The following is a 27,983-nucleotide window of genomic DNA, read 5'->3' as shown; positions in this document are numbered from 1 at the left end:
TATTTCCTTGTGTGATTTGGCCCTTGCTTACTACTTGTACCCAGCCTCACCTTAAAGCCATTCTCTCTTTTGCAATCTCTATACTATCCATACTTCCGTACTGAAGTTCTACTTCCTTGAAAGTGCTGTTTCTGCTTGACCCCCACTTCTCTTTACAAGCTCTTTTTTAGACTTCAAGTTTCATTTCCTTTGGGAAGCCTTTCCTGACTCTGAGTATGATCTCTCTACTTTATGTTCCCAGTTTCCTTTTGAAACACCTGTACCAAATAATGGTATCTTGAGTTTTTCCTTCTTTATTTTGTTTTTTTTTCTAGTTATAAAAGTAATGAACATTTGCTCTAAAAATAGTGAACAGTTCAGTGGTACAGAGAATAGAAACTAAAAGCTCATACCTCTCAATCCCATTTCCAACTTCATATGTATTCTAGACCATATGTGCTTACCTATATTGTTTTTTCAACAAAAATAGGATGACATTATTCATATTTCTCTGCAACTTGCATTTTCATTAAACTTCATTAAGTATTTGAGATCATCCATATATAACATTTTTAATAATTGCATAACATTGCAGAGTATTGATTACCATGATTTAATTAACCAATTTCCTCTTGATGAATATTAACTTATTTAATTCATCCCTGGCAGAATATAAGCACCACAAGGTCATTGGTGTTATCTGTAATGTTTGCTGTTATTTCCCCAGTATCTAACACAGTGCCTGCTAAGTAATGAATATGCTTTCTTTGGCAGAAAAGGCTATTGCGCCGGCTCTTGCCTGCTATGTGTTGGTTACCTATGCTACATTAGTTCCTAAAATGGTGCAAAATGGAATAAAGTGAGGACTAGTCTTAGAAGACATGGGTAGAAGTTCTGGGTATAGGCAGTGTTGCTTTCTAGGTGTTTAAGTCACTTAACTTTTTTGTACAATCCCTTATTGGTCAGATTCTAATAAAATATGTACTACATTCAGTTTTAGTAACGATCAAATAATATAATACAGGTAAAAATACTTTGTAAAAGTAACACCTCATATGAATGTTGATACTATTTTTTTTTCTTTGTTCATTATGTGGATTGATTTGTATCTCTGGTAAGATTTCTAAATAGATAAAAGGATTTACCACTGACTTTAAAAAGTTAAGGTCATCAGGATGATGCTTAGGGAATGGAGCACATAATGAAAGAGACATAAATAAGATTAGGCCATAATTATCTTTCAGAAATGTTTTTTCCCCCTGACTGGGACACAGTAGAAGACTAGTCCCTTAACAGTTAATAACATCTTCTAGTTGTCCTGCTTCAGGTTACTTCTAATTGAGAGATGTATAAGAGACTTTATAATGCTAGGAAATTGTGACATTCTTGAATGTTACTTTGTGTTTAGGGCTCTGGAGACATGTATAATCCTTCCTTTTGCTTTTCCTGTTTGATGTAAAAACCATACACTCACTTGTTTGGATATATTTATGTATGTTAAATTGAGTTTAGTAAATTGTATTTACAAGTCTTACTTGTTTCATTGACAGTAATCTCTATTGAATCAGCCCTTAGAGGACAGGATAGGACTTTTTCTTATACCTACTCTTAGAATCTGTTCCATTACTTTGCAAAAGTGCAGATTGTCCAACAAGTATCTTGTCTTTTGCCAAGATATTTACTGTGATCACACACACACCCATGACATTATAAATCCTAAAACCACGCTACCAAAATGACAGCTTAGTTCGTGTGTGTGTCTGTGTGTTAAATTATGTGTTGCTGTCCTTGATTGGAGGAGGCAACTATTTTGCGAGAGATTTTAGTGAATGCCATACATGAAATTGGGTGAAAAATTAAACCGATCCTTTATAGAAAGAAAATCTCAGACTTCTTAGTTTGTGTGCGGTGTTACTAGATTAAAAAAATTTTTTTACAATTATTTTTAGTTGTGTTAAAATATGCGTAACAGAAAACTTACCATCTCAACTATTTTTAAATGTACAGTGTAGTAGTGTTAAGTATATTCACATTGTTGTACAATCGATCTCCAGAACTTTTTTATCTTGCGAACAAGCACCATGGAACAAGTACCCATTCCCCCTTCCTACCAGCCCCTGGAACCCACGATTATACTTTCTTTCTGTATGAATTTGGTCTCATACTAGTGGAATCTTACAGCATTTGTCATTTGGTGACTGGCTTATTTTACTTACCATAATGTCCTCAAGGTTCATTCACGTAGTAGCATGTGGCAGAATTTCCTTCCTTTTTAAGGCTGAAGAATATTCCATTGTATCTGTGTATCACATTTTGTTTATCCATTGATGGACATTTGGGTTGCTTGTACCTTTTGGCTATTGTAAATAATGCTGCTATGAATATGGATATATAAATATCTATTTGAGCCTCTGCCTTCAATTCTTTTGAGTATATTATAACCCAGAATTGGAATTGCTGGATTGTATGGTAATTCTGTGTTTAATTTTTTTTTTTTAAGATTGATTTATTTATTTTAAGAGAGAGAGTGTGCAAGTGAGCATATTGGGGGAGGGGCAGAAAGAGAATCTCAAGTAGACTCCCTGCTGAGCTTAACAAGACTAAGCCACCCAGGCACCCCCATCTACGTTTAATTTCTTAAGGAACCTCTGTACTGTTTACCATAGTGGCTGTACCATTTTACATTCTCACCAACAGTGCACAAGGGTTCTAATTTCTCTACATCCTCGTGAACACTTATTTTCTGCTTTGTTTTGTGTTTTGATAGTAGCCAAGTAGCTTTTAGATTTTTAATGTATGATCAACATTAAGCAAGAAATTCATAAGTATGCTTAGTCAATCTTGATTACAGTTTCTTCCCCCTTCCCATACCTGATTAGTTCCAGGTTGTCACTTGTGTTTTGGAGCAGCTATTACTAGCTAGTTCTTTTCTCTTTCTACTTCTGAGACCAAATACAATAGCTTCCTAATTATATCACCCTGCTTCCTCTTTCTCTTTATAATGAATCTTCCACATCAGCACCATGGTCATCATTCTGAAATAAAGATCTGATTATGGTTCTCTCCTTTAAATGTCAATGGGTAATTTAATATTTATTGAATGCTTATTAAAAGTAACTTTACCTAATTTTACATGTCCTATAAGGTGTGAATTTACTTCTGTTTTAAAGTAAGGAAAATAACTGTTAGAGAAGAGATATAACTTGTTTAGTATTGACTACTGGAAAGTAATGGAACCAGGATTTAAACCCAGGGTTATCTGACTCCCTGTTCCTTACTTCTTTTATGCTTGACATATTTGTTCATGCATATCCTTTCCTCTCTCTTTCGTCACTGGGAAATCCTTTATACTTCTTCCTTCAAGGCCCAGATCAAATTATCAGTTTTACTGTGAAACTTACCCTAGCTCTCCTTGTCTTCTCTCTCAGATCTGTTCAGCAGTTTTTGCTGTTACCCCATAGCACTTTGTATATAATTGTATTTTACCCTTTTCTTGATAAAGGACCATTCAAAAGCAAGATAACATGTTACTTTGTAACAAAGATTTATTGAATTGAATTTGCGAAAATTGTTTTCTTTGCTGGTATTGTTAGAAGCATTAAGAATGAGAAATTATGTAGAATAGGATGTCATACATTATCCATATTTCAAGGGAACACTGTAGTGACTGAAACTTTCAAAACAGCTAAATTACAAACAATTATTTGCATAAAAATTTCTTATTTTATGAAGAGTTTAGTTCAGACTTCTATGTTTATCACAAAATTTAGATTTTATGTAATTTTCACCATCAGTTCACTGCATTAGAGTAAAATTTCATACTTAATCTACTAGAATTAACCTTCAAGGCTTAGATTTTTTTTTTCACTGATCTGATTCCTAAAGCCTAAAGACCTTAACCTAAGTTAATGAGGACTCAGTGTTAAAAATAATAGGTGTTAAATTAAGAACTTCTCTATGAAAGATACTGTTAAGAAAATGAAAAGATAAGCCAGGGACTGGGAGAAAATATTTGCAAAACATGTATCTGATAAAGGACTTGAATCCAGATTATACAAAGAAATCTTAAAACTCAATAATAAGTAAACAAATGACCTAATTAAAAAGTAGGCAAAAGACTTGCACAGATACCTCCACAAGATAGGCCAAAAGCAAATAAGCATATGAAAGATGCTTAGCATCATATGTCATTAGGGAATTGCCAATGAGATACCACTACACACACTTGTTTGAATGACTAAAATCCAAACACTGACAACACCCAATGTTAGCTAGGATGTGGAGCAACAGAACTTTCAAAATTCATGCTACTAGAAATGCAAAATGGTATAGGCCACTTTTGGAAGTTAAACACAGCCTATCATACGATCAAGCAATTGGACACATCAAATGTGTTCAAAACTTAAGTTGACGCAAAAACCTGGACATGAATGTCTATAGCAGCTTTATTCATAATTGGTCAAACCTGGAAGCAATCAAGATGTCCTTCAATAGGTGAGTGGATTAATAAACAGTGGTGTATCCAGAAAATGGAATATTATTCAGTCTTAAAAGGAATTGAACCATTAAGCCAATAAAAGATGAGGAACCTTAAATGAATATTGTCAGGTAAACAAAGCCAACCTGAAGGGGTTGCAATACTGTATGATTCCAAATATATGACATTCTGGAAAAGGTAAAACTATAGGGACAGTAAAATGATTAGTGTTTGCGAGGGAGGGGAATGAAGGAGATAGGTAGAGCACAGGGGAGTTTTAGGGTTTATTATGAGAATGCAGTGGTGGGTACATGACATTGTGCATTTGGCAAAACCTACAGAACTTTACAACACAAATAGTGAATCCTAATGTAAACTATGGATTTTAATGTGTCAGTGTTGTTTCATCACTTGTAACAAATATATCGCACTAATGCAAGATGTTAATATTAGGGTAATCTACGTAGTCAGGGGGTATATGGGAACCCTATACTTTCTGTTCAATTTCCCTGTAACCTAAAACTGCTCTAAAAAATAAACTATATTAATTTTAAAATGTATATGTGTAATTGTTCACCAAAATGGGTAATGATTCAGTTCAGCAGTTATTTATTGAGCAAAGACTGAACTATGGTTAGATTTTTATAGGTGTTTTTTTTGTTTGTTTTGCTTTTTGTTTTATATAGCTCTGTTTTAAAGAACTTTTAGACAACCCTCAGCCAAAATATATAGGTATGTTTATAGCAGAGTGGATTGAGTGGTCAGAAAGTGTTTTAAACTTTGAAATAAGACCTGCATTTGAACCCAGGCTTAACTAGCTGGGTGATCTTATAAAAATTACTTAGCCTTTTAAAATTTCTGTTGCGTCTACTGCATAAGGCAGTGGTTTTAAATGTTAGTTAATAAATGTGAAGCATCTGGCACATAGTAAGCACTCAAATATTAGTCCTAATGATTAGTTATATGTTCTCCATCTAAGAAGGCAGATGAAGACTGGCTTTTACTGGTCTTTATATTCAGTCACATATTGGTTATTTCTTCTGGATTTTCCCCCTCTACGGGTCAAGTACATGAAGTTATTATTTGCTTGCTGATTTGATACATTCCAGTTTCTGCTCTGAAGGAGGAACTGCTTTTACAGCTGTCTTTGAGATCAAGGAGGCAGTTGAATCATGGCTCATAGAACACTTTTCTTATTGTTTAAAAACAACAGCAACCAATTTGTTGCCCCCTGCCCAGTAAAAACCTTTATATGTCAGAGAGGCTTACAAATAGGTATCTGCTAATCTAAGGCTTGAAATAAAACTTCAATAAAAATTTGAAAAACTTATAATTTAAACAATGTTTAGTGACTCTAATGATGTAAATAAACCGAAATTATATATATTTTGCTCTAAAAATCTCTAAGCCATAATTTATGTTTTCCAACTGATACTGTTTTAAATATTACAAAATAAACTCCCTCAAATTTGGTTTTTGCCAACAAATACTAATCTTTATTGGAAGATGACTGTAATACACAGTGAAAAATATTGCTTTTCTTACTAATAGCTTCCAGAAATTTGGAAAGAAAAATTTACAAAATGTGGCAGAAAGAAAAAACATTCATAAAAGTATAGCCATCATTTCTTACTTAAGCAGTCTACTGAAAGTGGAAAGTGAAATAAAAACTATTGAAATATTAGAGGTAAGCTTTAAGTTAGTGCCTTTTAGTCAGTAGGATTTTCTCTTGATTAAAGCTTGCATATGAATTGCTTTGGAAATAAATGGAGGAACTCTGTAGGAAAAACCAGACTGGAGGGAAGAAAATGGTTGAAGTGAACATGAAAATGATTAAATAACTGGCATTTAATATTTAACATCAGGTAGATTTAGGGTTGTGCCTCTTAAAGGGAGGATACCTGTTATTAAGCAAACTTTCAAATTATCTGCTTATATTGGCAACAGCATTATATGAACTGGATATTTAATATGTCCACTCTGTTTACATCCAACAGGATTTATGCATATACTTTCTCTTATGAAATTGTCATAATAGCAACATTAGGGGCGCCTGGGTGGCTCAGTCGTTAAGGGTCTGCCTTCGGCTCAGGTCATGATCCCAGGGTCCTGGGATAGAGCCCCGTGTCGGGCTGCGTGCTCCGCGGGAGGCCTGCTTCTCCCTCTCCCTCTCCCACTCCCCCTGCTGTTGCACTCTCTCTCTGTCAAATAAATAAATAAAATCTTAAAAAAAAAAAATAGCAACATTAAGTGGAGAACTAAGCATATTTCAGGCAGGGGACTTTTATATCTCTTATGTATACTAAAGGCAACATTATGAGTTTTGTGTAAACACAGTACATTAAGATGATAAATCCCACTTATTATTAGAACTGTAACTTTCCAAGGAAACATATTTTTAAATGTGTTTTTATGATTCTATTTTAAGTGCTATGATAGTAATGATGCTTTTAGTCTGAACTGAGTAAAAGAAAGACATTGGAGGATCTTTTTTTTTTTAAGAGAGAGAGAGTGCTTCCTCATGCACAGGGAAGGCAGAGGGAGAGAGAGAATCTCAAGCAGGCTCCATGCCCAGTGTGGAGTGCCATTTGGGGCTCAGTCTCAGGACCCTGAGATCATGACCTGAGCTGAAATCAAGAGTTGGACGCTTAACCACCTGAGTCACCCAAGCGCCCTCCCCCACCCCACGTCTCTGTCTTCTGATTGGAGAGTTTAATCCATTTACATTTAAAGTAATTACTGATAAGTAGGTACTTACTTTTGTGGTTACATTGAACATTCTAAAGTTATAAAACTCTAGGGGCACCTGGGAGGCTCAGTCGGTTGAGCGTCTGCCTTCAGCTCAGGTCATGATCCCAGCATCCTGGGATCGAGCCTTGCTCGGTTTCTCTGCTCCACGGGAAGCCTGCTTCTCCCTCTCCCTCTGCCTGCCTTCCTGTCTGCCTACTTGTGATATCTCTCTCTCTTTCTCTCTGTCAAATAAATAAATAAATAAAATCTTAAAAAAAAAATTATAACACTAATTTGAATTTATACCAGCTTAACTTCAGAAACATACAAAAACTTTGCTCCTTTACAGCTGTCCCTTTTTTCATTTATTGATGTCACAAAATTACATCTGTATACATTTTGTGTCCAAAAACATAAAACCAAAAAAATTTTTAATGCATTAGTCTCTTAAGTTATGTAAAAATCAAAATTACAGTAATATTAGCTTTTAAAGACTAACCGTTTTTTTGTTTTTTAATATTTTTATTTTTTAGGGTGTCTGGGTGGCTCAGTCGGTTGAGCGTCTGCCTTTGGCTCAGGTCATGATCTTAGGGTCCTGGGATTGAGTCCCGCATTGGGCTCCGTGCTCAGTGGAGAGCCTGCTTCTCCTTCTGCCTGCTGCTCTGCCTGCTTGTGCTCTCTCTCTCTGTCAAATAAATAAAATCTTTAAAAATATATATACATATATTTTAAGATTTTTATAAATTTGAGAGAGCATGTGAGAAAGAGTGAGAGAGACCACAAGTGAAGGGAGAGGGAGAAGCAGGCTCCCCACTGAGCAGGGACCTCGACATGGGGCTTGATCCCAGGACCCCGGGATCATGACCTGAGCTGAAGGCAGAAGCTTAACTGACTGAGCCACCCAGGTACCCCAGGGTAACAATTTTTTAAAAAAAGTGTTAGTCTCAAATCATACAGAAAACAAAAAGTAGATTTACAAACTAATGTTAATACTAGCTTTTATAATTGCCCATATATTTACCTTTAGTGAGATCTTTATTTCTTCTTATAGCTTCAAGCTATTGTCTAGTGTTCTTTCCTCTCACCCTGCAGGAATTCCTTGAACATTTCTTGCAGAGTAGGTCTAATGGTTACAAACTACCTCAGTTTTTGTTTACCTGGTAGTGTCTTAATTTCTCCCTAACTTTTTTTTTTTTTTAAAGATTTTATTTATTTATTTGACAGGGAGAGACACAGAGAAAGGGAACACAAGCAGGGGGAGTGGGAGAGGGAGAAGCAGGCTTCCGGCCGAGCGGGGAGCCAGATGCGGGGCTCGATCCCAGGACCCTGGGACCATGACCTGAGCTGAAGGCAGACGCTTAACGACAGCCACCCAGGCGCCCCTCTCCCTCACTTTTAAAGACAGTTTTACTGGATATAATATTCTTGGTTGGCAGTTTTTCCCCTTTTAACACTTTGAATATATGAATCTCCATCTTCTGTCCTTCCAAATTTCTGTTGAGAAATCTGCTGAAAATCTTATTGAAGATCCTTTTGTATGTACTGATTTGCTTCTCACTGCCCTCAGGATTCTCTCTTTGCTTTTAGACAGTTTGATTATAATGTGTCTCAGTGTGGGTCTCTGAGTTCATCCTATTTGGAATTTGTTGAGTTTCTTGACTGTTTATATTCATGTCTTTTGTCAAATATGGGAAGTTTTGGGCCATTATTTCTTCATATAATCTCTCTGTCCCTTCTTCTCTCTTTTCTTCTTCTAGCACTCCCACAGTTTATATGTTGGTCCACTTGAATGGTGTCCTAAAAGTTTCTTAGACTCTGACTTTTCTTCAGTAGGGGATAGGTATGCAACAATGACTGCCCACCTCTGTGTTGGTGCCTCTGTGTCTCCACCTCCTATATCACCTACTGATCAGCAATCGGTAATCAGAGCACAGATCCCTGACATTTGGAGGACAGGGCTCTTACTGTCCACCCTATCTTCTGCAGGCTATTTCAAGAATAAGTGTATGGCTGCCTGCCCACTGGACTGGGAGGTAAGAGGTAACTACTACTGAACTAAGAGCAGAAATTGGCTGAAATTTATTTCATTTAATGTCCAAGCTGTCCCCTGGAAGTTGTAACCCTTGAAAAGACTTCTGAGTTCCAGACATACAAATGGCCAGCAGACACATGAAGAAATTCTCAACATCACTTGGCATCAGGGAAATACAAATCAAAACCACAGTGAGGTAGCATCTCAGTGAGATACCACATCACACCCATCAGAATGGCTAAAAGTAACAAGTCAGGAAATGACAGATGTTGGCAAGGATGCAGGGAAAGGGGAACTCTCTTACACTGCTGGTGGGAATGCAAGCTGGTGCAGCCACTCTGGAAAACAGTATGGAGGTTCCTCAAGAAGTTGAAAATAGAGCTACCATACGATCCAGCAATTGTACTAGTAGGTGTTTATCCCGAAGATACAAATGTAGTGATCCAGAGGGGCACATGCTTCCCAGTGTTTATAGCAGCAATGTCCACAATAGCCAAACTATGGGAAGAGTCCAGATGTCCAATGACAGATGAATGGATAAAGATGTGGTGTGTATACACACACACACACACACACACACACACACACACACACACACAGAGGAATATTACTCAGCCATCAAAAAACTGAAATCTTACCATTTGCAACGATGTGGATGGAACTAGAGGGTATTATGCTAAGCAAAATAAGTCAGTCAGAGAAAGCCAATTATCATATGATTTCACTCATATGTGGAATTTAAGAAACAAAACAGAGGAGCGTAGAGGAAGGGAGGAAAAAATTTAAAAAGATGAAATCAGAGAGGGAGGGGCACCTGGGTGGTTCAGTCGTTAAGCATCTGCCTTCGGCTCAGGTCATGATCCCAGGGTCCTGGGATCGAGCCCCACATCGGGCTCTCTGCTCAGCGGGAAGCCTGCTTCTCCCTCTCCCACTCCGCCTGCTTGTGTTCCCTCTCTCGTTGTGTCTCTGTGTGTGAAATAAATAAATAAAATCTTAAAAAAAAAAAGAAAGAAATCTGAGAGGGAGACAAACCGAAAAAGACTCTTAACCATAGGAAACAAACTGAGGGTTGCTGGAGGGAAGGAGGGTGGGGGGATGGGGTAACTGGGTGATGGGCATTAAGGAGGACACGTGATGCGATGAACAGTGGGTGTTATATACAACTGATGAATCGCTGAACCCTACCTTTGAAACTAATAACACACTGTATGTTAATTAATTGAATGTAAATAAAATTAAATTTAATTTTAAAAAAAGATAAGACTTCAGAGTTCGAGAATAGTTATATGAGATATGTTCTGCCGTTGAGTCTGTTGTCTGGGCTGGAAGACAGATTTCTGCTGCTTCATATTCCACCATCTTCCCAGAGTCCTCTCTTATAGTAGTCTTCTAAGTGGGAATATAACTCAGGAACCGCAGGCTGGAAGAGATGCATAGGACGAAGCATATGAGAAGGAGTGTGGAGCTTCTTTGCCCTCTCTGGGTATACCACTCTCCCAGTACATTCACTCTCCATTAGAAGTATGTTAGCTGTAGGTGTTTCATATACGCCCTTATTAGGTTAAGGAATGGTCCTTCTGCTTCTAGTTTCTTGAGAGTTTTTAATCATGAATGAATGTTAAATTTCGTGGTTTTTAAAAAAATTTTTTTAATTGTTTGGTTCTCAAATCAGGTAGGATAAGTCATTTAAAATGTTGTGAGATCTTTTTCTTTCTTGGGGCACCTGGGTGGCTCAGTCAGTTAAGCGTCTGCCTTTGGCTCAGGTCATGATCCCAGAGTCCTGGGATCGAGCCATGCATTGGGCTCCCTGTTCAGTGGGGCGTCTGCTTCTCCCTCTCCCTCTGCCCCTCTCCTCTGCTCGTGCTCTCTCTCTCTCAAATAAATAAAATCTTAAAGACGTTGTTTTTTCTTACGTAATTAAACAAAATCTTCATTTTTGATAAAAGGAAAAGGCTAAAAATATGTATTTAATGTTTAATACATTACATGAGGCTAATGTTAATATTATGTTTATTGTGTACTTTAAAATAATATGCTGATTAATGCTGACTGCAATTATGAACCACAGAAAACAATGAAAAATATTTCAAAACTTTCCTTAAGGATAGGGGTGAAGTTCTCCATTACTATTAAAGTAATTTAAGAACAGTAAAGACAATTATTGTATAATTTATGTCAGTTTGAGAACTGTCCTGCTTATGCAATGGACTTGTTAATTTTTAAAAGTCATTTGCATAATCTTGGGAATGTCACAACAAAAAGGTGTATAGCATATAAATAACATGGTGTCTGGGGCACCTGGGTGGCTCAGTTGGTTAAGCGTCTGACTTCGGCTCAGGTCATGATCTTGGGGTCCTGGGAATGAGCCCCACGTAGGGCTCCCTGTGTTGGTGGGGGGTGGAGGGGGAGCGGTGTGGAGTGTGCTTGTCCCTCCCCCCACCCCTCCTCCTGCTCATGCACGCCCTCTCTCTCTCTCAAATGAATAAATAAAATCTTTAAAAAAATAAATAACATGGTGTCCTATAATTTTGAAGAGCCATCTGATGGCAGATCCTTAGTAAAATTTAAATCTTAGTTTCTCTGTATGTTAAGGGGATGGAATGGGTATGGAATAATGTGTGTGAGCCATGGAGCACACTCTTACTCAGCTTGCTGTGGTAAATGGGCAAAAGGTTAAGCCATCAGTTCATTTCCCAGTGTCTGCTGAACAGTGGCTTTCTTTGTGTTGCTTCACTTGTTAGAGCAATATAGCAAGTGTTATTGAGAGGTAAAACAAAGCAAGTCTTACATCAGACACTATAGCTTTTTAAAAGGTTGGAATGGGATGTTATTGGATGTTCCAAAGAGTGTATTAATAGTACATTTTTATGGAAACCACTGCTGCAGAGTAAACTATATTGGAAATCAAATCAATGTGGTCCATCAGTGATGCTCAGTTAAATATAAATAAGTATTATATGGCTAGTGCACCAGTTTTAGGGAATAATGTTGTGGCATGGGGGAGTGATTTAAAAAAAAAAAAAAAACACCTCTTAGAAAATTTGTGGCCATAGATTTTTCTTAGCCTCTTAATTAGGATAGATTTTATTTTCTGTGTATACAGACTTTTTATTCATAAGATGTAGCTTTAAGTATAACTTGAAAGGGAAACTTAATTTAAGTATAGAATGCTTTCAGAGACATGAAATGTTATTTAAGACCTTTCCTATAATGGCCATGGAGTATTTCTTAAGCAGCCATACAGAATAGATCTTGAACAGCTGCATGGAGCACACAGAAGTCATGATTCCTGCCTCTGTGAGCTAACTTGAATAAAGTCTTTCATCTAAAGATCTCACTGTTTATCTATTTCATGAATCCCTCATCTCATCTCTAAAGGGCTCATTCAGTTTAATACAGTTCAACTTTGTGGTTCAGAGCTCTAGAAATTGCTATTGTAACTTACAATGCACAAAAAAAGATAAGTTAAAGTAATTTCAGAAATTTTTTAAAGAATTAGATAAAATCCACTCTAAAATGATGGTTTTTTTGGCAAAGATTTAGAATGATAAGTAGGGATTCTGACTGAAACCTAACTAGTTATATGATCTTTTTTTTTTTTAAACAAGCAGTTTATTTTTTTAAAAAGATTTTATTTATTTGACAGAGACACAGCGAGAGAGGGAACACAAGCAGGGGGAGTGAGAGAGGGAGAAGCAGGCTTCCCGCGGAGCAGGGAGCCCAATGTGGGGCTCGATCCCAGGACCCTGGGATCATGACCCGAGCCGAAGGCAGACGCTTAACGACTGATCCACCCAGACACCCCTAGTTATATGATCTTAAGTAAATTATGGTATTCTCTTAGATGTCCAATTTCTCTGTGGTTATAACAAGACCTAACAGAGTAAAGAGAAACAAATGTGTTGAAATGCTTGTCAAGTTCATTTGTTTTATATATAAATTTTGAGTGCTGTCATTCTGCCTTCTTAGTCCTCCTCATAATCTGAGGCTCATATATTATGATCTGTATGAAATGTTCTGCAACCACTTTGGCAGTCATTAAACTGAATAAGTCAGCTATCATTTCATTTAAATGTAAGTTGTTAAGAAAATATCAGGTGATCTTTTCCTCACCTGGGAATTACATCACATATTGCCACTTATTTGGTAGTAACTATGTGTTACCTCCCATTTTATGTTACATACTTCTTATTCCTGTCCATATATTATGAGTTCTTTTCATTTATTTGAACCTGCACAAAAATTAATGCTCAGTGCCTTCTAGGAATGGAATAAATTTCTGGTACTTTTGGTTTTCATTGCTTTGGAGTATCCACACATATGTTTTCTTCCAATATGGAAATGGTCAAATTTGACTGTAATTTTACAAAGGAACTTATTTATTATACTAAAACCACCTGGTCATAATCTTAGAAATCTAGTACTTTTTTTTTTTTCTCCCCTGAGGAAAAGTGAGGAACCAGAGAAATTTTGATTTAGACATTTCTAACTGAGAATGGCAAAAACACAGAAGGAGTTTGGGTATTATACATTGGAAATAGAATAATGTAGGTGGTATTTATTTGTGCAATTAGTGAATGTTATTGGCATCAACTAAATGCTAGCTTCTTTGCTATAGCCTGGAGACATCGTGATTTAAAAAAAAGATGCCTACTTGGTGGAGTTTATAATCAGTAAACAGATAAAATATATTTAAACCAAATAGTAACAACATAATAAGGATTATGAATAAGTGGGGGTGGTGTGAGACAGTAACTGGGTGGAGGGTGAGCTACTTTGTATACAATGATTACAAAAAGTCTTTTAGAGAAAGACACAAAGACCTGAAGAATAAGGTAGTGCCTAGATTATGGTCTCTGAATCTTGTTTCTCTCTGAAAGGAATCAGAATTCCTTAGAAAACTAGTTTACTGCAGATCTGGAATGGAAACTGTTAAAGAAAACAAACTATCAAAGCTTATTGGGGTCATGATGTGGTAGCCAACTGGGAGGGACTCCTTACCACGGATTAACAATTATAGAATCAAAAGAGTAGTGACTGCAATAAGTTGAAACACATCCATTATTTAAAATATATGAGTTCAGGGCACCTGGGTGGCTCAGTTGGTTGAGCAACTGCCTTCGGCTCAGGTCATGATCCTGGAGTCCCGGGATCGAGTCCCGCATCGGGCTCCCTGCTCGGTGAGGAGCCTGCTTCTCCCTCTAACCCTCCCCCCTCTCATGTACTCTCTCTCTCTCTCATTCTCTCATTCTCGCTCTCTCAAATAAATAAATAAATCTTTAAAAAAAAAAAATATATGAGTTCATAATGTTACTTTAAAAATTCATTGTTCACCTTTGGGCAAAACTGGACAACCAAATATTTATCTTGCCTTTCTTCTAAGAACTGTACCTCAGGATAACCAAATAGTTCAGGAGAGGTAGCTCTTTAAAAAAGAATTCCAGCTAGTAACTGCAGAAAGAAGAATAAACTATTCTATTTTGATGAAATGAAATTAAATACCTAGAAAATAAAATTTTTCACATTTTCCTATATATAATTTTGAATATTTGGTGTTAGGAAATTTAAAAATCAGCTTAAAGGCAGGGTGGTGAGAGTTCAGCCGGTAGGAATGGGCATGATGGGAAGATATTTCATGCAAATAGCAATATGAAGAAGGTACAAAGGTGAAAAAGTACTCTACACATTCAGGGAAATCTTAGTGATTGGGCTCCACAAAGTGCAAGGTATGCAAGTATTGTGCATATGCAGTTGTGAGTTCTCAGAAGACACAGTGCCTTGCAGTAGCAAAACCAAACTATTGCCAAGTTCAGGAGGAACTTGAGGTTCAAAGGAGCTTCTCTACAGTTCCTGCTACCCTTTGGGTTCATTGAAATAACGATAAATAGAAGCACTCAACAATGGATTTAATTCAACAGTGGATTTAATGCCAAATTGATTTGGCAGTAGACCTTAGTAGAAGGGTACCATATATAGAGTGCAGCATTGATTTTACTTAGGCAGCCTCTGCTTAAAGTAGGCAATCTGTTAATTAATGTGATTGTTCTTCATCTCAGCATTTTATTTATTGTTTGAAGTTGCATGTAGAGATGAGTATCCTAAAGTAGATGATTTCTAATCCTGTACATTGAACCCTGTTAGAGTGTTAGGGGACCACGTATGTTCCCATCTAAAAGTAATACATTCTGTGTTCAGAGTGAGTAGTTTAATCTCACTTGCCAATAAAATAGTCTGTTAAAATCCTGGTACCCACAGTACCTATTGTAGACAAATATTGTTTTTTCCACATTCATTTTGTATGGATAACAGTAAGTAGGTATATTTCTTTGTAAAACTAATTTCTTTATTTGAAGTGATCTGTGCCATGAAATTATTTTAAAAGGAAAAAAAAACCCCTTAAAATCTTTCTTGAATTAAAATGACTACTATGGAATAGTTAGCACTAAGGTATGTTCACTAATTTTACATGTGAACATGTATCTGCCCCAAACTGAAAGTGTTGTTGCCTTTCATGATATATGAGAGTTTGGATTTAGAAATGTGGTCCACGCCACAGCAGAAGAATGGTGGGGAATTGAGATGTTGAGCGGTGTAATCGGAACTCTGGGGATGTGTTCCCTGTGACATTCCAGAGGTAGTTTGTTTTTATGGCTGGTCAGGTAGTTTGGTGACGTGAAAAGCATATCGACTAAGTTTCAGTTTTTTCAGCCTTATACTCACCCTTTCCTAAAAATGGAGACAAAAGAGGACTGTGACAAGAATGAACCAGGTTGCAATGTTCTACCATTTATCATTGGTCCTTCTGAATTAAATTTACATTTGAAAAGATGAGATTTGCTAAATAATATACTTTAAGGAAAAGAGCTTCTTTTATGGCACAGTGCTTATTTTATAAAATATGTATATATATGTATTTTAACAGGGTATCCAGAAGTTGGCTAGTCAGTATCTGAAGAGAGATTGGCCTGGAATAAAAGCTGATGAACGGAGTGATTACAGGTAACTTAGTAAATAGATCTTGCCCATTTTCTCTAAAAATGGTTTCATTCAGAGCCATGTCATATATAGATAATGTAGACTTCAGTGTTTTAAAAAATTGCTTTTCTTTGCTAGGTTTTTAGACATAAATTCAAAATTATCAGAAAATGTTAATGTTCTATAACATATGTAAATAATATGTATAAAATAGTTTTCTTATGTATTAAGCCAAGTTGTGTTTTGTTTAACTGATTACTACCCACATAAGGAATTTAAAGAAGGTAGATTAGAATGGAACACAAATTGTTTCCTCAGTGACCTATAGATAAAACACATTATTGCAACAATAATGAAACGAGATTGTAGTGTTCTGTCGTGTTTTTTAATTCTGAAATTGTAAATTTGGAGAGGTGGAATTTTATGAGCCTAGGGAAAAGTTTTACACACACACACACACACACACACACAGAATAGGGTATTCAGAAATTGGCTAGTCAATATCCCACATACAAATTTTAAAGAAGGTGGATGATAATGGAATATAAATTGTGTCCTCAGTGACCTACAGATACGTTTAAAGTATTTGTAGTTTTGTTTAGGATTTTATGTCTTTTTTTTTTTTTGAAGTTAATTTGGAAGTGTTTATTGGCTTTTATGCTCAAGACTGTCCTTAGTATTAAGGGAACCAGAACTCAAAGACAAGCTTTCAGAGCTTGCAGTTAAAACTAATGCCTATGACACAATAGCAGAGAGAATCCAGGATAATTAAGAATCAGTATTCAAGTGTATGGCATGGAGTCTGAATATGAAGTCATGTTGCTGGATTGTCAGTGAAGACTGACATCATCAGGTAAATTCTTAACAGCATTAGAAAACTGAAAGATAAATAAGAAATTATAGCAGTTATTCACAGTTGCAGGACTGACTGATAACGTGGATGGGGCATGATCAGCTTTAAGTAATAGATTTATATAATTGCTATAGACTAATAGAGCAAAACAGGAAACTAAATAAAACTAGATTTTCTTGTGGACTTTCCAGTATCTTTAAAATTTAGCTAAGAGGGAAAGAGGGAAGAGATGAAACTGTAGACAAAAGAGACAAGTAGAGCAAAAACCTTGAATGAGAGAAAGAATGTTAAATAGTTCAGTATTGCTAGCATGAAGAAAGCCTGACCAAGGAAGAGATTGTTAACTGGAAAATAAAGGACTCCAGCTTATAGTTATGCTGTATGTTAAATTTGTTTGAAATTCAGGATTAAGGTTACCAAAGAAGTAAGGATAGAAAGGCTCTGCTCCCTGAGTAGTTTGTACAACCTTATTTCTAAAAGTATGTTAAGCCAACTTTTACTAAATATTTACTAAATACCAGACAGCATGCTAGGAATTTCAACTTATCTTGTAGTTATCAAAACAACCCTGCAAGGTACATATAGTCACCCTCCCTTTATATGTTAGGAAATTAAATCTCAGGTTATACACCTTATTACTCAAGGTCACACCACTGTTTAAACAGTCATTGATTCATTCTTTATTCACGAGATGGATGTAAAATATCTACTACATGCTAGCTGTTAAAATACATTTTAGGATCAGAGAGACTGTGAGGTGTGGTGCCTGTCCTTACGGAAATTATAGGAGATAGCTACTATAAATAGTTGTGGTATTGGGTTAGGAGTGGAGAGGTACATTAGGACTGTAGAGGAAAACCGAGACTTCTAAATCTGAATCTTAAAGAATATACAGGAGTTTGCTAGGGTTGAGCAAAAGGAATTCTAAGCAGAAGTAACGCCTTAAAGGCATGGAGGCATGAGAAAATATGGATGTTAGGTAACCTTAGCAGTCCTCCTAGCTGGTGTGAAGTACGTGGGTTGGAGGGTGAGAGGAGAGGTGGACCCAAAGGATACATAGACAGGCATTGGGAAGGACTTTACATATTAGAGTTTCTTTTCTTATTCAGAAGATAATGGAAGCATTGAAAAATTTCTGCAAGAGGAACGACATGTTCAACTTCACTTTTAATAGTTTGAAGGTGGATTAAAGAGATGTGAAGAATTTGGAAAGGATAAAATTACAGGAATTTAATTTCTCATTGTCTCTTATTTGAACAATGAAAATTAGCAGTAGATATTAGGTTGTGGGGGAGATTTCAGTGGTATTTAGGAAATGGAGGTTAGAGGACTTACAATTGATTTGGCAGTTTTGTTTTTTGTGTGTGTCAAATTTGTTCTGAGACAAACTATAAACAGTTCTATAACTATCAAACTAGAATGTAGTTTTCTCAGTATCTAAAATAGCTCTTAGAACATAGAAAGCGCTTGGTAATAAATATTTACTGAATGAAGAATGAAGTAGAGGGAGAGAGAGGAAGGACTAAAGAATGACCCCGAGGTTTGGTTTTTGTTGTTTTTGTTTTAATTTTATTTTATTTAAATTCAGTTAATTAACATATAGTATATTAATAGTTTCAGAGGTAGAGTTCAGTGATTCATCAGCTGCATATAATACCCAGTGCTCATTACATCATGTGCCCTCCTTAATGTCCATCACCCGTTACCCCATCCCCCACAACCTCCCCTCCAGCAACTGTTTGTTTCCTACAGTTAAGAGTCTCTTATGATTTGTCTCCCTGCTTATTTTGTCTTACCTTATTTTTTCCACCCTTCTCCTATGATCCTGTTTTGTTTCTTAAATTCCACATATAAGTGAAATCATATAATTGGCTTTCTCTGATTGACATATTTTGCTTAGCGTAATACCCTCTAATTCCATCCACGTCATCGCAAGTGGTAAGATTTCTTTTTTTTAATGGCTGAGTCCCCCACCCCCAGTGACCCCTAGGTTTTTTAATTTAGGTAGCTGAGAGGATGATGGTGGCTTTGTGAAAAAAGGTAATAGAAAGATCAGGATCAAGGGTGAGAATGGCAATTGCCAATTTTTTTGTTTATTAGGAATTTATTTTAGTTCTAGTTGTTTTAAATTTCTCTTTTAACTTTTTTTGTATTTATATTTGTATTTGTATTTTAAAAATTCTTACCAAAGTAATACATGTGCAACAGAGTATAAAGAGTATGAAGTGCAGCCTCACCCTCTTTCCCAAGCCTCTCATTCACACTGCTGTTCCCTTAGAGTAAGTGCTGTTAAAAGCATATGGCCTTTTCTTCCATATCTCTCCTGTGTGACACATACATGAACATATACAGTTTTGTTCTTCTTAACAGAACTGGAATTATTGTATACATATGCTTCTGTAACGCTCCCCCCACACACACTTAAGAAGTCTGTTTAGACATCCTTTTAGGTCAATATGTTCAGGTCCCCCATTCTTTTAAATATTTGTGTTAGTGTTACAATATGGGTAGACTGTAGTTCTGTTACCCATTTTTTGGTTGGTAATAATTCGGTTTATTACTATTGCAAATAATGCTGCAGTGAATAATGCATGTATACATGTAGTTATATCTTTGTGCACTATGAAAGTATATCTATGGGGTGAATTCTTTTTATTTATAAATTATATTCTTTTTATTTATAAATTCTTAAAGGGGGAAATGCTGGGTCAAGGGTTTATGCATTTAAAATGTTGACATTTTAAATAATACTTCATAAACTCTATATCAATGTATTTTACTTTTTTTTTTTTTTAAGATTTTATTTATTTGACAGAGAGAGACACAGTGAGAGAGGGAACACAAGCAGGGGGAGTGGGAGAGAGAGAAGCAGGCTTCCCGGGGAGCAGGGACTCCGATGTGGGGCTTGATCCCAGGACCCTGGGATCATGACTTGAGCCGAAGGCAGATGCCTAACAACTGAGCCATCCAGGCGCCCCTGTATTTTACATTTCTTCTAATGGATTAGAATTTTTATTTTTTACCAAAAGAGCATGTGATGAGTCTTTTAAAATATTTGTCAGTCTAATGAAACAAACTATTTAATGGCATTAAACCACCCCCATTTGCCTTAAGACTAGACAACTGTGACTTTACTTTCCCTTGGACTTTTTTTTTTTTTTTAGTCTTTTAGGGCAGATTTTCAGCTCTTAGTCTGTTCAGGCTGTTACAACAAAATACCACAGACTGGATGGTTTATAAGTAACAAATTTATTTCTCATCCTTTTGGAGGCTGGAAGTCCAAGACCAGGATGCCAGCGTGGGTTCTGGGCAAATCCCTCTTCTGAGTTGCAGGATTCTTAACTTCTAGCATGTTCTTATATGGTGGAAGGGGTTTGGGAGCTCTGAGGGGTCTCTTTTTAAAAGGGCACATTATAATCTGCCTTATGACCTAATCATCTCCCCAAAGCCTCACCTCCTGATACCATCATCTTTGGAGGTTAGGATTTCTACATATGAATTTTGGGGGGACACAGACATTCAGACCATAGCAGGTCCTTTCTATATGTGTTTCTCAAAGTTCCCTCAGCTCTCTAGCGACTGTTCTAAGTAATCTTATCCGTCTTATTCCTGTCTTTAAATATTGCCTATAAACTAGTAATGATTCTATGTTTTTATTAACTCTTCAGCTTGGGAACCAAAAAGTCAGCTGCCTCCAAGTTTGACTTCTTTCTAGATCTCATCCTGTCTTAGGAATGTTAAACAGCGGCTTCTCTGCCTGTGATCTCTCCCTTTCATAATTTCATTAGCTACAATACCACCAACTCCCAGCGTGTCTTTGTAAAATAGGCCTAGTGTCACTCCCCTGCTTGAAGATTGCCTGTGTTTCTCCTTGCCAATGGATGAAATTTAAAAGTTTGTTTATTTTTAGTTTGTTTATTAAATTTTTTTAGAGAGAGAGCATGAGTGGGGAGGAGAGGGAGAGAGAGAATCTTAAGCAGACTCCACACTGTGCTCGATCTCAATCTCATGACCCTGAAATCATGACCTGAGCTGAAATCAAGAGTCGGACACTTAACTGACTGAGCCACCCCAGGCACCCCCTAAAATATTTTTTAATATCAAAACTATAAAGAAAACTGGCCCCAAATTACTTTTCTCTCCTCATCTATGGCCATTTCTCCTTTTCTTATCCTTAGTTCCCTAACCTGTGGACACCTCAAGCTGCAATTGTATTGCAGTTCTTACCACACCTCAAATAGACTGAAATCAGTCATCCTCTCTGCCTTTACCTCTGTTACCTACACTTAGAATATTCTCCCTTCTTATTAGCAAGAATAACACTACATGAACACTTATTTATTTATTTATTTATTTTAAAGATTTTATTTATTTATTTGACAGAGAGACACAGCGAGAGAGGGAACACAAGCAGAGGGGGTGGGAGAGAGAGAAGCAGGCTTCCCGCCGAGCAGGGAGCCCGATGCGGGGCTCGATCCCAGGACCCTGGGATCATGACCTGAGCCGAAGTCAGACGCTTAATGACTGAGCCACCCAGGCACCCCTGAACACTTATTTATTAAACACTATATTTTCTCCTTGTTATCAGTTACTATATAAATTAATCTTAAATTATGAGCTCATATGCCACATTTTCTAGAATCTTCCTGATGTACAGTGTTACATTTTTAGGCCTAGGGAAGATGTATGATTTTGTTTATTAATTTTAGTTTTACTTTCTATTTTGAAATAGTTGTGGATTCATATGCAGTTGTAAAAACTAATACCAAGAGCCCTCTTATACTCTTCACCCAGTTCTCCCAGTGGTAATATCTTACATAACTGTAACACAGTATGACAGCCAGGAAACTTGTATTGATAGAATCCACCAATCTAATTCAGAATTCACCAGTTTTACATGCACTCATTTGTGTGTGTACATATTAAATTCTGTAGGGTTTTCTCACATTTGTAGATTTGTGTGACCACCACCACAGTCAAAGTAAATTGTTTGGTTTGTTTCTTTCTTTTTTTTTTTTTTTTAAAGATTTTATTTATTTATTTGAGAGAGAGAATGAGACAGAGAGAGACAGCATGAGAGGGAGGAGGGTCCGAGGGAGAAGCAGACCCCCTGCTGAGCAGGGAGCCCGATGCGGGACTCGATCCCGGGACTCCAGGATCATGACCTGAGCCGAAGGCAGTCGCTTAACCAACTGAGCCACCCAGGCGCCCTGGTTTGTTTCTTAATTATGATTATTCCTGATAAAGTTTTCTCTCTTTTCCATTGTGATATCCATATGGGAGATAGGCCAGCATGATTTTAGGTGGTATATGGATGAACATTTTTTAAGTTTTACTAGTTATAACTTAATTATTATGGCAAGTGTCCTTTGTTTTTCAGTTAGAGTATGAAGTTATAAAATACCATTTTAATTTAAAAGAAGACTCATTTTAACAAAAAAAGGTAAGAAAATAATAGCGCAGGAGATATTGAGGCAAAAATTACGTTAGACATACACAAAGGACTTAGGATACACAAGGCTTGGTACCTTTATTAGAGTGAAGAGACCCTTCTTTTTTGTTAGCATTATTACTGGGACCAAGAGCAATCTTATATCAGCAGCAGAGCAGAGGTTTGGTAGCCAGACAGATCTGGGTTCACATCTAGACTACGTCATTCCCTCCTCTCTTTCCTCCACTAACTATGTATTGAATGCCTGCTGTGCCAGACCCTGTTCTAGGTGCTGAAGATACAAGAGTTAATAAAACAAAGCTTCTGCTTCATGGATCCTACATTCTAGTGAGAGGAGACAAGACAATAAACATATGAATAATTAAACATTATGTATCGGTGATAAGGAGAGTGAACATAGTAAGGAGAATACAGTGTCGTGGGAAGTGGTGGCACCGCCGTGGCTGTATTGTGTAGAGCACAGACTTTAGGGAAATGAGCAAAAGCAGAGAGGTCATTTAGGGGGCTGTTTCAGTAATCCAAGCACAAGATAATGCTCCCTAAACCAGGATAGTAGCAGTGGAGGAGACAGACAGTAATCAGATTCCATAGTATTTTTAAAGTCTACTGAACAGGATTTCTGGGTGGATCAAATGTGGGATATGAGAGAAAAAGGAAAAATCAGTGATGACTCTAGGGCTTCTGGCTTGAACAAACGGTATCACTGAGATGGAATCAGTTGACAACAGATTTCAAGAATTTGGTTTTGGGCATTATAGTCTTAAGATGCCTACTAGATGTCCAAGTTGGATATGTTAAATAGGCAATTGGAGGTTAGGAAAGATGTCTGGGCTGGAAATAAAAATTCGGGAATAGTTAGTATATTGACGGTATTTAAAACCATGAGCCTCAATGAGCATATCTAAAGAGTGAGTGTCGTTAGAGAAGAGAGGCCTGGGGACTAACTTCAGGGGCACTCCAGCACTTACAGGGCAGTGAGATAAAGAGGAATCAGTAAAGGAGACTAAAGAGTGGCTAGTGAGATAGGAGTAGACCACAAGAGAGTGATGTCTTAGAAGCTAAGGGAAAAAAGCATTTCAAGAAGGATAAACTAGGTCAGTTCTACTGATAAATTGGATAATAGGACCAAAGTTTGAATTGACTATTGGGTTAGCCATAAGGAGGTATTTGATGACCTTGACAAGCAATGTCAGAAGAATGGTGGAGGCTAAGGCCTTATTTAAATTAAATCCAGAGAGACCACGAGCGGGGCACCTGGGTGGCTCAGTTGGTTAAACATCCAACTCTTGATTTCAGCTCAGGCCCTGATCTCAGGGTCATGAGATCAAGCCCCTCGTTGGCTTGGTACTGGGCATGGAGCCTGCTTAAGATTCTCTCTCTCTCCCCCTCTGCCATGCCCCTCACCCCAACCCCTCCCCTGACTCCTGCGTCGTGTGTGCGCACGTGCTCTTTCTCTCTCTCTTAAAAAAAAAAAAAAGAGAGAGACCAGGAGCAGAGGAATTAAAAACAGTAATTTCGGACAGTTCTTTCAAGGAGTTTTGCTGTGAAAGGGAGCAGGCATTGGAGTGGTAGCTGGAGAGAAATGGAGGGTTGATGGAGGGTTTTTTGTTTTTGTTTTTGTTTTTTGAGAATGGAGACACATAGCATATTTAGAGATCCATCCAGTGGAGGCGGAACAGTCGATGTTGTAGGAGAAAGCACAATTACTGGATTGCTGTTCTTGAGTGAGTTATAGAATACAGTATAAATGTGAAGGTTTGGCCTTCAGAGCACAGGTAGTTCAGCCAAGTAAAAGGAGAGATGACCGAGTGCATGGGTGCAGAAGTAGGGAGATTGGTAGCTGTGGTGGGACCATATGGGCATTGTCTTCTGGTAGCTTCATTATCGGCTGAAAGCGTGGTCATATTCGAGGTTTGAGATGAGGGGAAAAGGTGGGAAATAATTGTGTAGAAGATTGAGAGAGTAAGAGGATTTAGGGGACTATAGTAGAATTGCTGCGTAGCACTAAGGGGTTACTAGAATTTTATTAGCCATCAGTTTAAACCGAGACCAAGGCAGCATGATTATCGTTTTCTTCAGTAGTGTTCTGCTGCACAGAGATTGGTACGGTACAAACAGATTTAACCAACATTGAAATTTGTAGATTAGAATGATGAAAAGAGAGGGGCCAGAGTCATAAGGGTATACATAGGCAGTTACTATAATGGTGGACCATGAAACTTAAGCTGGATAAGGAGCTGAGAAGGGAAATTATGAGAGAGGGGGTAAGAGACAGTGGGAAGGGGTATAAGATCGAATGGATTATGGGTTCTGATAGAGTTTGAATAATTGTTGGAGTCAGAATCCTAAAGGGAATGAATGGAAATAGAAGGTGTTGTTCAGGGATTAGATGGTTAATTTATGATTACAGCAGAGGGGTAGTTACTGGTAATGGCAAAGTCTAGGTTATGACCATGGGAGTGCTATTTCCTGGTGAATAGCCTTAGAAAAATTCTACAACCTCTCCAAGCCTTACTTTTCTCCTCTAAAAAATGGGGATAATGCCTATTTCACAAAGTTGACATGAGGATTAAATGATAATGTAAATGCAAAAATACATGGCATAGTGTCTAGCATGTGATAGATTCTTAAAAGAATTTCCTTCCTTTCTTTCATAATTCTGAACCTAGTTTCCTGACCTGAGCAGAATACCAAAATACCATAGATGCTTAGCATCTTATGCTTCAAAATCATGTATGAAGCCTAGTGAATTTAAAAAAGATGTAAAAATCACTCTATACCCATTATTATTTTTCCTTACTCAGAATGAAAAACACTACCATTGCCGCCATCACTATTATATGAAGAAGCACTTGTATTTCTATTACAATTCTGTTTCTCTTACTATTTATACATTTAAAAGAATCCGTGCCAAGGGTTTTCACATCATTTGCATTTACTGTCAAAGCAGCCCCGTGAGGGACGTGGTTCTGGTGTTCTTGTTACTTTCTTCATTTGCCAGTAGAGGAAATGAGAGTATAGTGAAGTATCCTACATATGATTATATTGGTTGAGCCCGGGTCTTCTGATGAACTGGTAACTCAATTCTGTTCTTTTTGTGGTGTGTCATTATTGGGGATATGTTTCCCTGCTATAGATCTGCTAATCCCCAAAGATCTCTTTTTAAACTCTATAAGGAAGGAATTTTTCTTTTTATTGTATAATCCTCATAATTTTATATCTGTTCATTTTTTCATGCAACACATACTTCCTGTAACCTTTCTAAATGTTAGGCCATGTGTTTAGGCCCTAGGAAGATAGTGAGAAAGACATGTACCCTTACCTTCAGGAAATTTTCACTATAGTGAGAAGGACAGACATTAACTAATAATTACATAAAAATATGTAAAATTGAAAAATGTTGGAGCCGTGTGAGTGAATACCAGAAAGGGACTTGATTGAGTCTGTGGGTTGGGTTGGTGGTGATCATGAAAGACTTCTCTAAGGAAGTTACAATTAAGCTGTGATTTGAAGGATGAACAGCAGTCAACTAGGCCAAGAGGTAGAGGGAAGAGGGTGCTACCTAAGGGGAGAGCCTAGATGAAGGGATCCTTCCTTCCTTCTTTCTGTCCTTCTTACCCTCCTTCCTTCCTATCACAATTCATAGTGGTTCTTTCTCATTTTCATTATGATTTTAAAATGTACAAATCTGAGAAAATCAATTATTTGGACTGCTTAGGAGGGCTTGTGGTGAGTTTACATCCTAGGTTCCATCAGTTGTCATGCAGCAAGGCCATGGAGGACATTAATTTTGCTGTTCTTTTTTTTTTTTTCCAGCTTTATTGAAAAATATATAAGTTTAAGGTGTACAGCGTGATGGTTTGATTTACATATATTGTGAAATGGTTACCACAATAGGTTTAGTTAACGTCCATCATCTCATATTCATTTTGCTTTTATGCTGAAAGTTTTTGCTGGCACAACACACTGAATCTTTTTTTCCAAAGAGAATGTGATATACTTCTGCTTAAATAAATGAACATTTCCATGTAAATTGATTCATTTGGTATTTTACAAAAACTAATTCATTACATAAACTAATCATTTCCTTGGTTGAAAAATACAGTTACAAGGGTTTTTTTGGTTCTAAGTAAGCTGGGGACTCAGGCAATTTTTCTTTTTCTTATTTTTTTTTTTTTTAAAGATTTTTTATTTATTTGGGAGAGAGCAAGCTAGAGAGAGAGAGAACACGTACAAGCAGGGGGAGGGGCAGAGGGACAGAGGGAGAAGCAGACTCCCCGCTGAGCAGGGAGCCCGATGCAGGACTCGATCCCAGGACCCCAGGATCATGACTTGAGCCGAAGGCAGACGCTTAACTGACTGAGCCACCCAGGCGCTCCCTTTTTCTTACTTTTACACTGTCATCCATTTCATCCATTGACCCTCTGCTAGCATTTATGTAACACAAGGAATCTACTATAGCAATCTATAGTAGAAAATCCACATGGCAAGGGAAGAAAATCTCAGGAGATGAATGTTATAATCTACCAGTATTTCATTTTTAAAAACAAAATACCATCCATTGTTACGATAATTATAAAATATGTTTAACCTAGTGTAGGTGCATACTAGAACTGACTAAGGTGTTTAGCAAAGTAGAAGAGAAGCTTTGAAAAGGATATTGGCTACAAAAAGCAAAGGATGAATAATTCTTTGACTTTACAAAGCGATTACTGAGCACATTTATCAAGCAAAGATGATGGGACTTGCTTGGAACGATTCCAAGCCACAATGTGATGCTAGCTAAGCATTATTACAACACAGAAACAGATGTAGAGCAATGATACCGTAGACTTCTCAAGCACGTAAGCAATTGTTCATGATTTTTTTTCCAGCCATATCAGTTTATGTAAGAAAGTAATATGATGTGGTTGAAAGAGACTGTACTTTAGAGGTACCCAGGTTTCATCTGTATCTCAGTACTACCATACTGTAGTGTGATCTAGAGTGATTCTCTACATCTCTGAGTCTCGGTTACCCATCTCTAAAATTAGGAAAATATCTTTTAGAAAAAATTTTTAAAGATTTTATTTATTTTAGAGAGAGAGTTGGGGGATGGGCAGAGGGAGAGGGAGAGAGAATCTCAAGCAGATTCCGTGCTTAGCACAGAGCCTGACACAGGGCTTGATCCCAAGACCCTGAGATCACGACCTGAGCCAAAACCAAGAGTTGGACACTTAACTGACTGCACCACCCAGGCACCCCAGGAAAATATTTTAATGAAATAATGAAACTTGATACTCACAGTGATGACCCTGAGACAGTGGAAGATCTGGACAGTCTGAATTATTCACTAATTTTTATAGTGTTAGCTTTGTCTGGAATTGTAATCCTTGTATCACTTTACTTCAGTATCAAGAATAGCTGATGAATCAAAACAGCCCACTGCAGAGTTCTCGAGGAATAAAGTATATGTCATGTTTCTACCTGTATATGTTAAAAATAT

General features: G+C 37.1%; 1 protein-coding gene across 1 annotated transcript in view; it reads left to right on the top strand.

The window, feature by feature from the left end:
• The window catches only part of FCHSD2 (FCH and double SH3 domains 2), a 303,207-nt gene that overhangs the window by 120,395 nt on the left and 154,829 nt on the right, over nucleotides 1-27,983 (top strand). Inside the window, exon 4 of the mRNA XM_021704593.1 lies at nucleotides 16,141-16,217. Coding sequence (XP_021560268.1) covers nucleotides 16,141-16,217 — 77 coding nt within the window. The remainder of the gene's footprint in view (nucleotides 1-16,140; nucleotides 16,218-27,983) is intronic.

This window comes from Neomonachus schauinslandi, chromosome 11, assembly GCF_002201575.2.
Source record: "Neomonachus schauinslandi chromosome 11, ASM220157v2, whole genome shotgun sequence".
NCBI lineage: Eukaryota > Metazoa > Chordata > Mammalia > Carnivora > Phocidae > Neomonachus > Neomonachus schauinslandi.
Note: the sequence above shows the minus strand (reverse complement) of the source record. Positions and strands in the feature narration are given on the sequence as shown.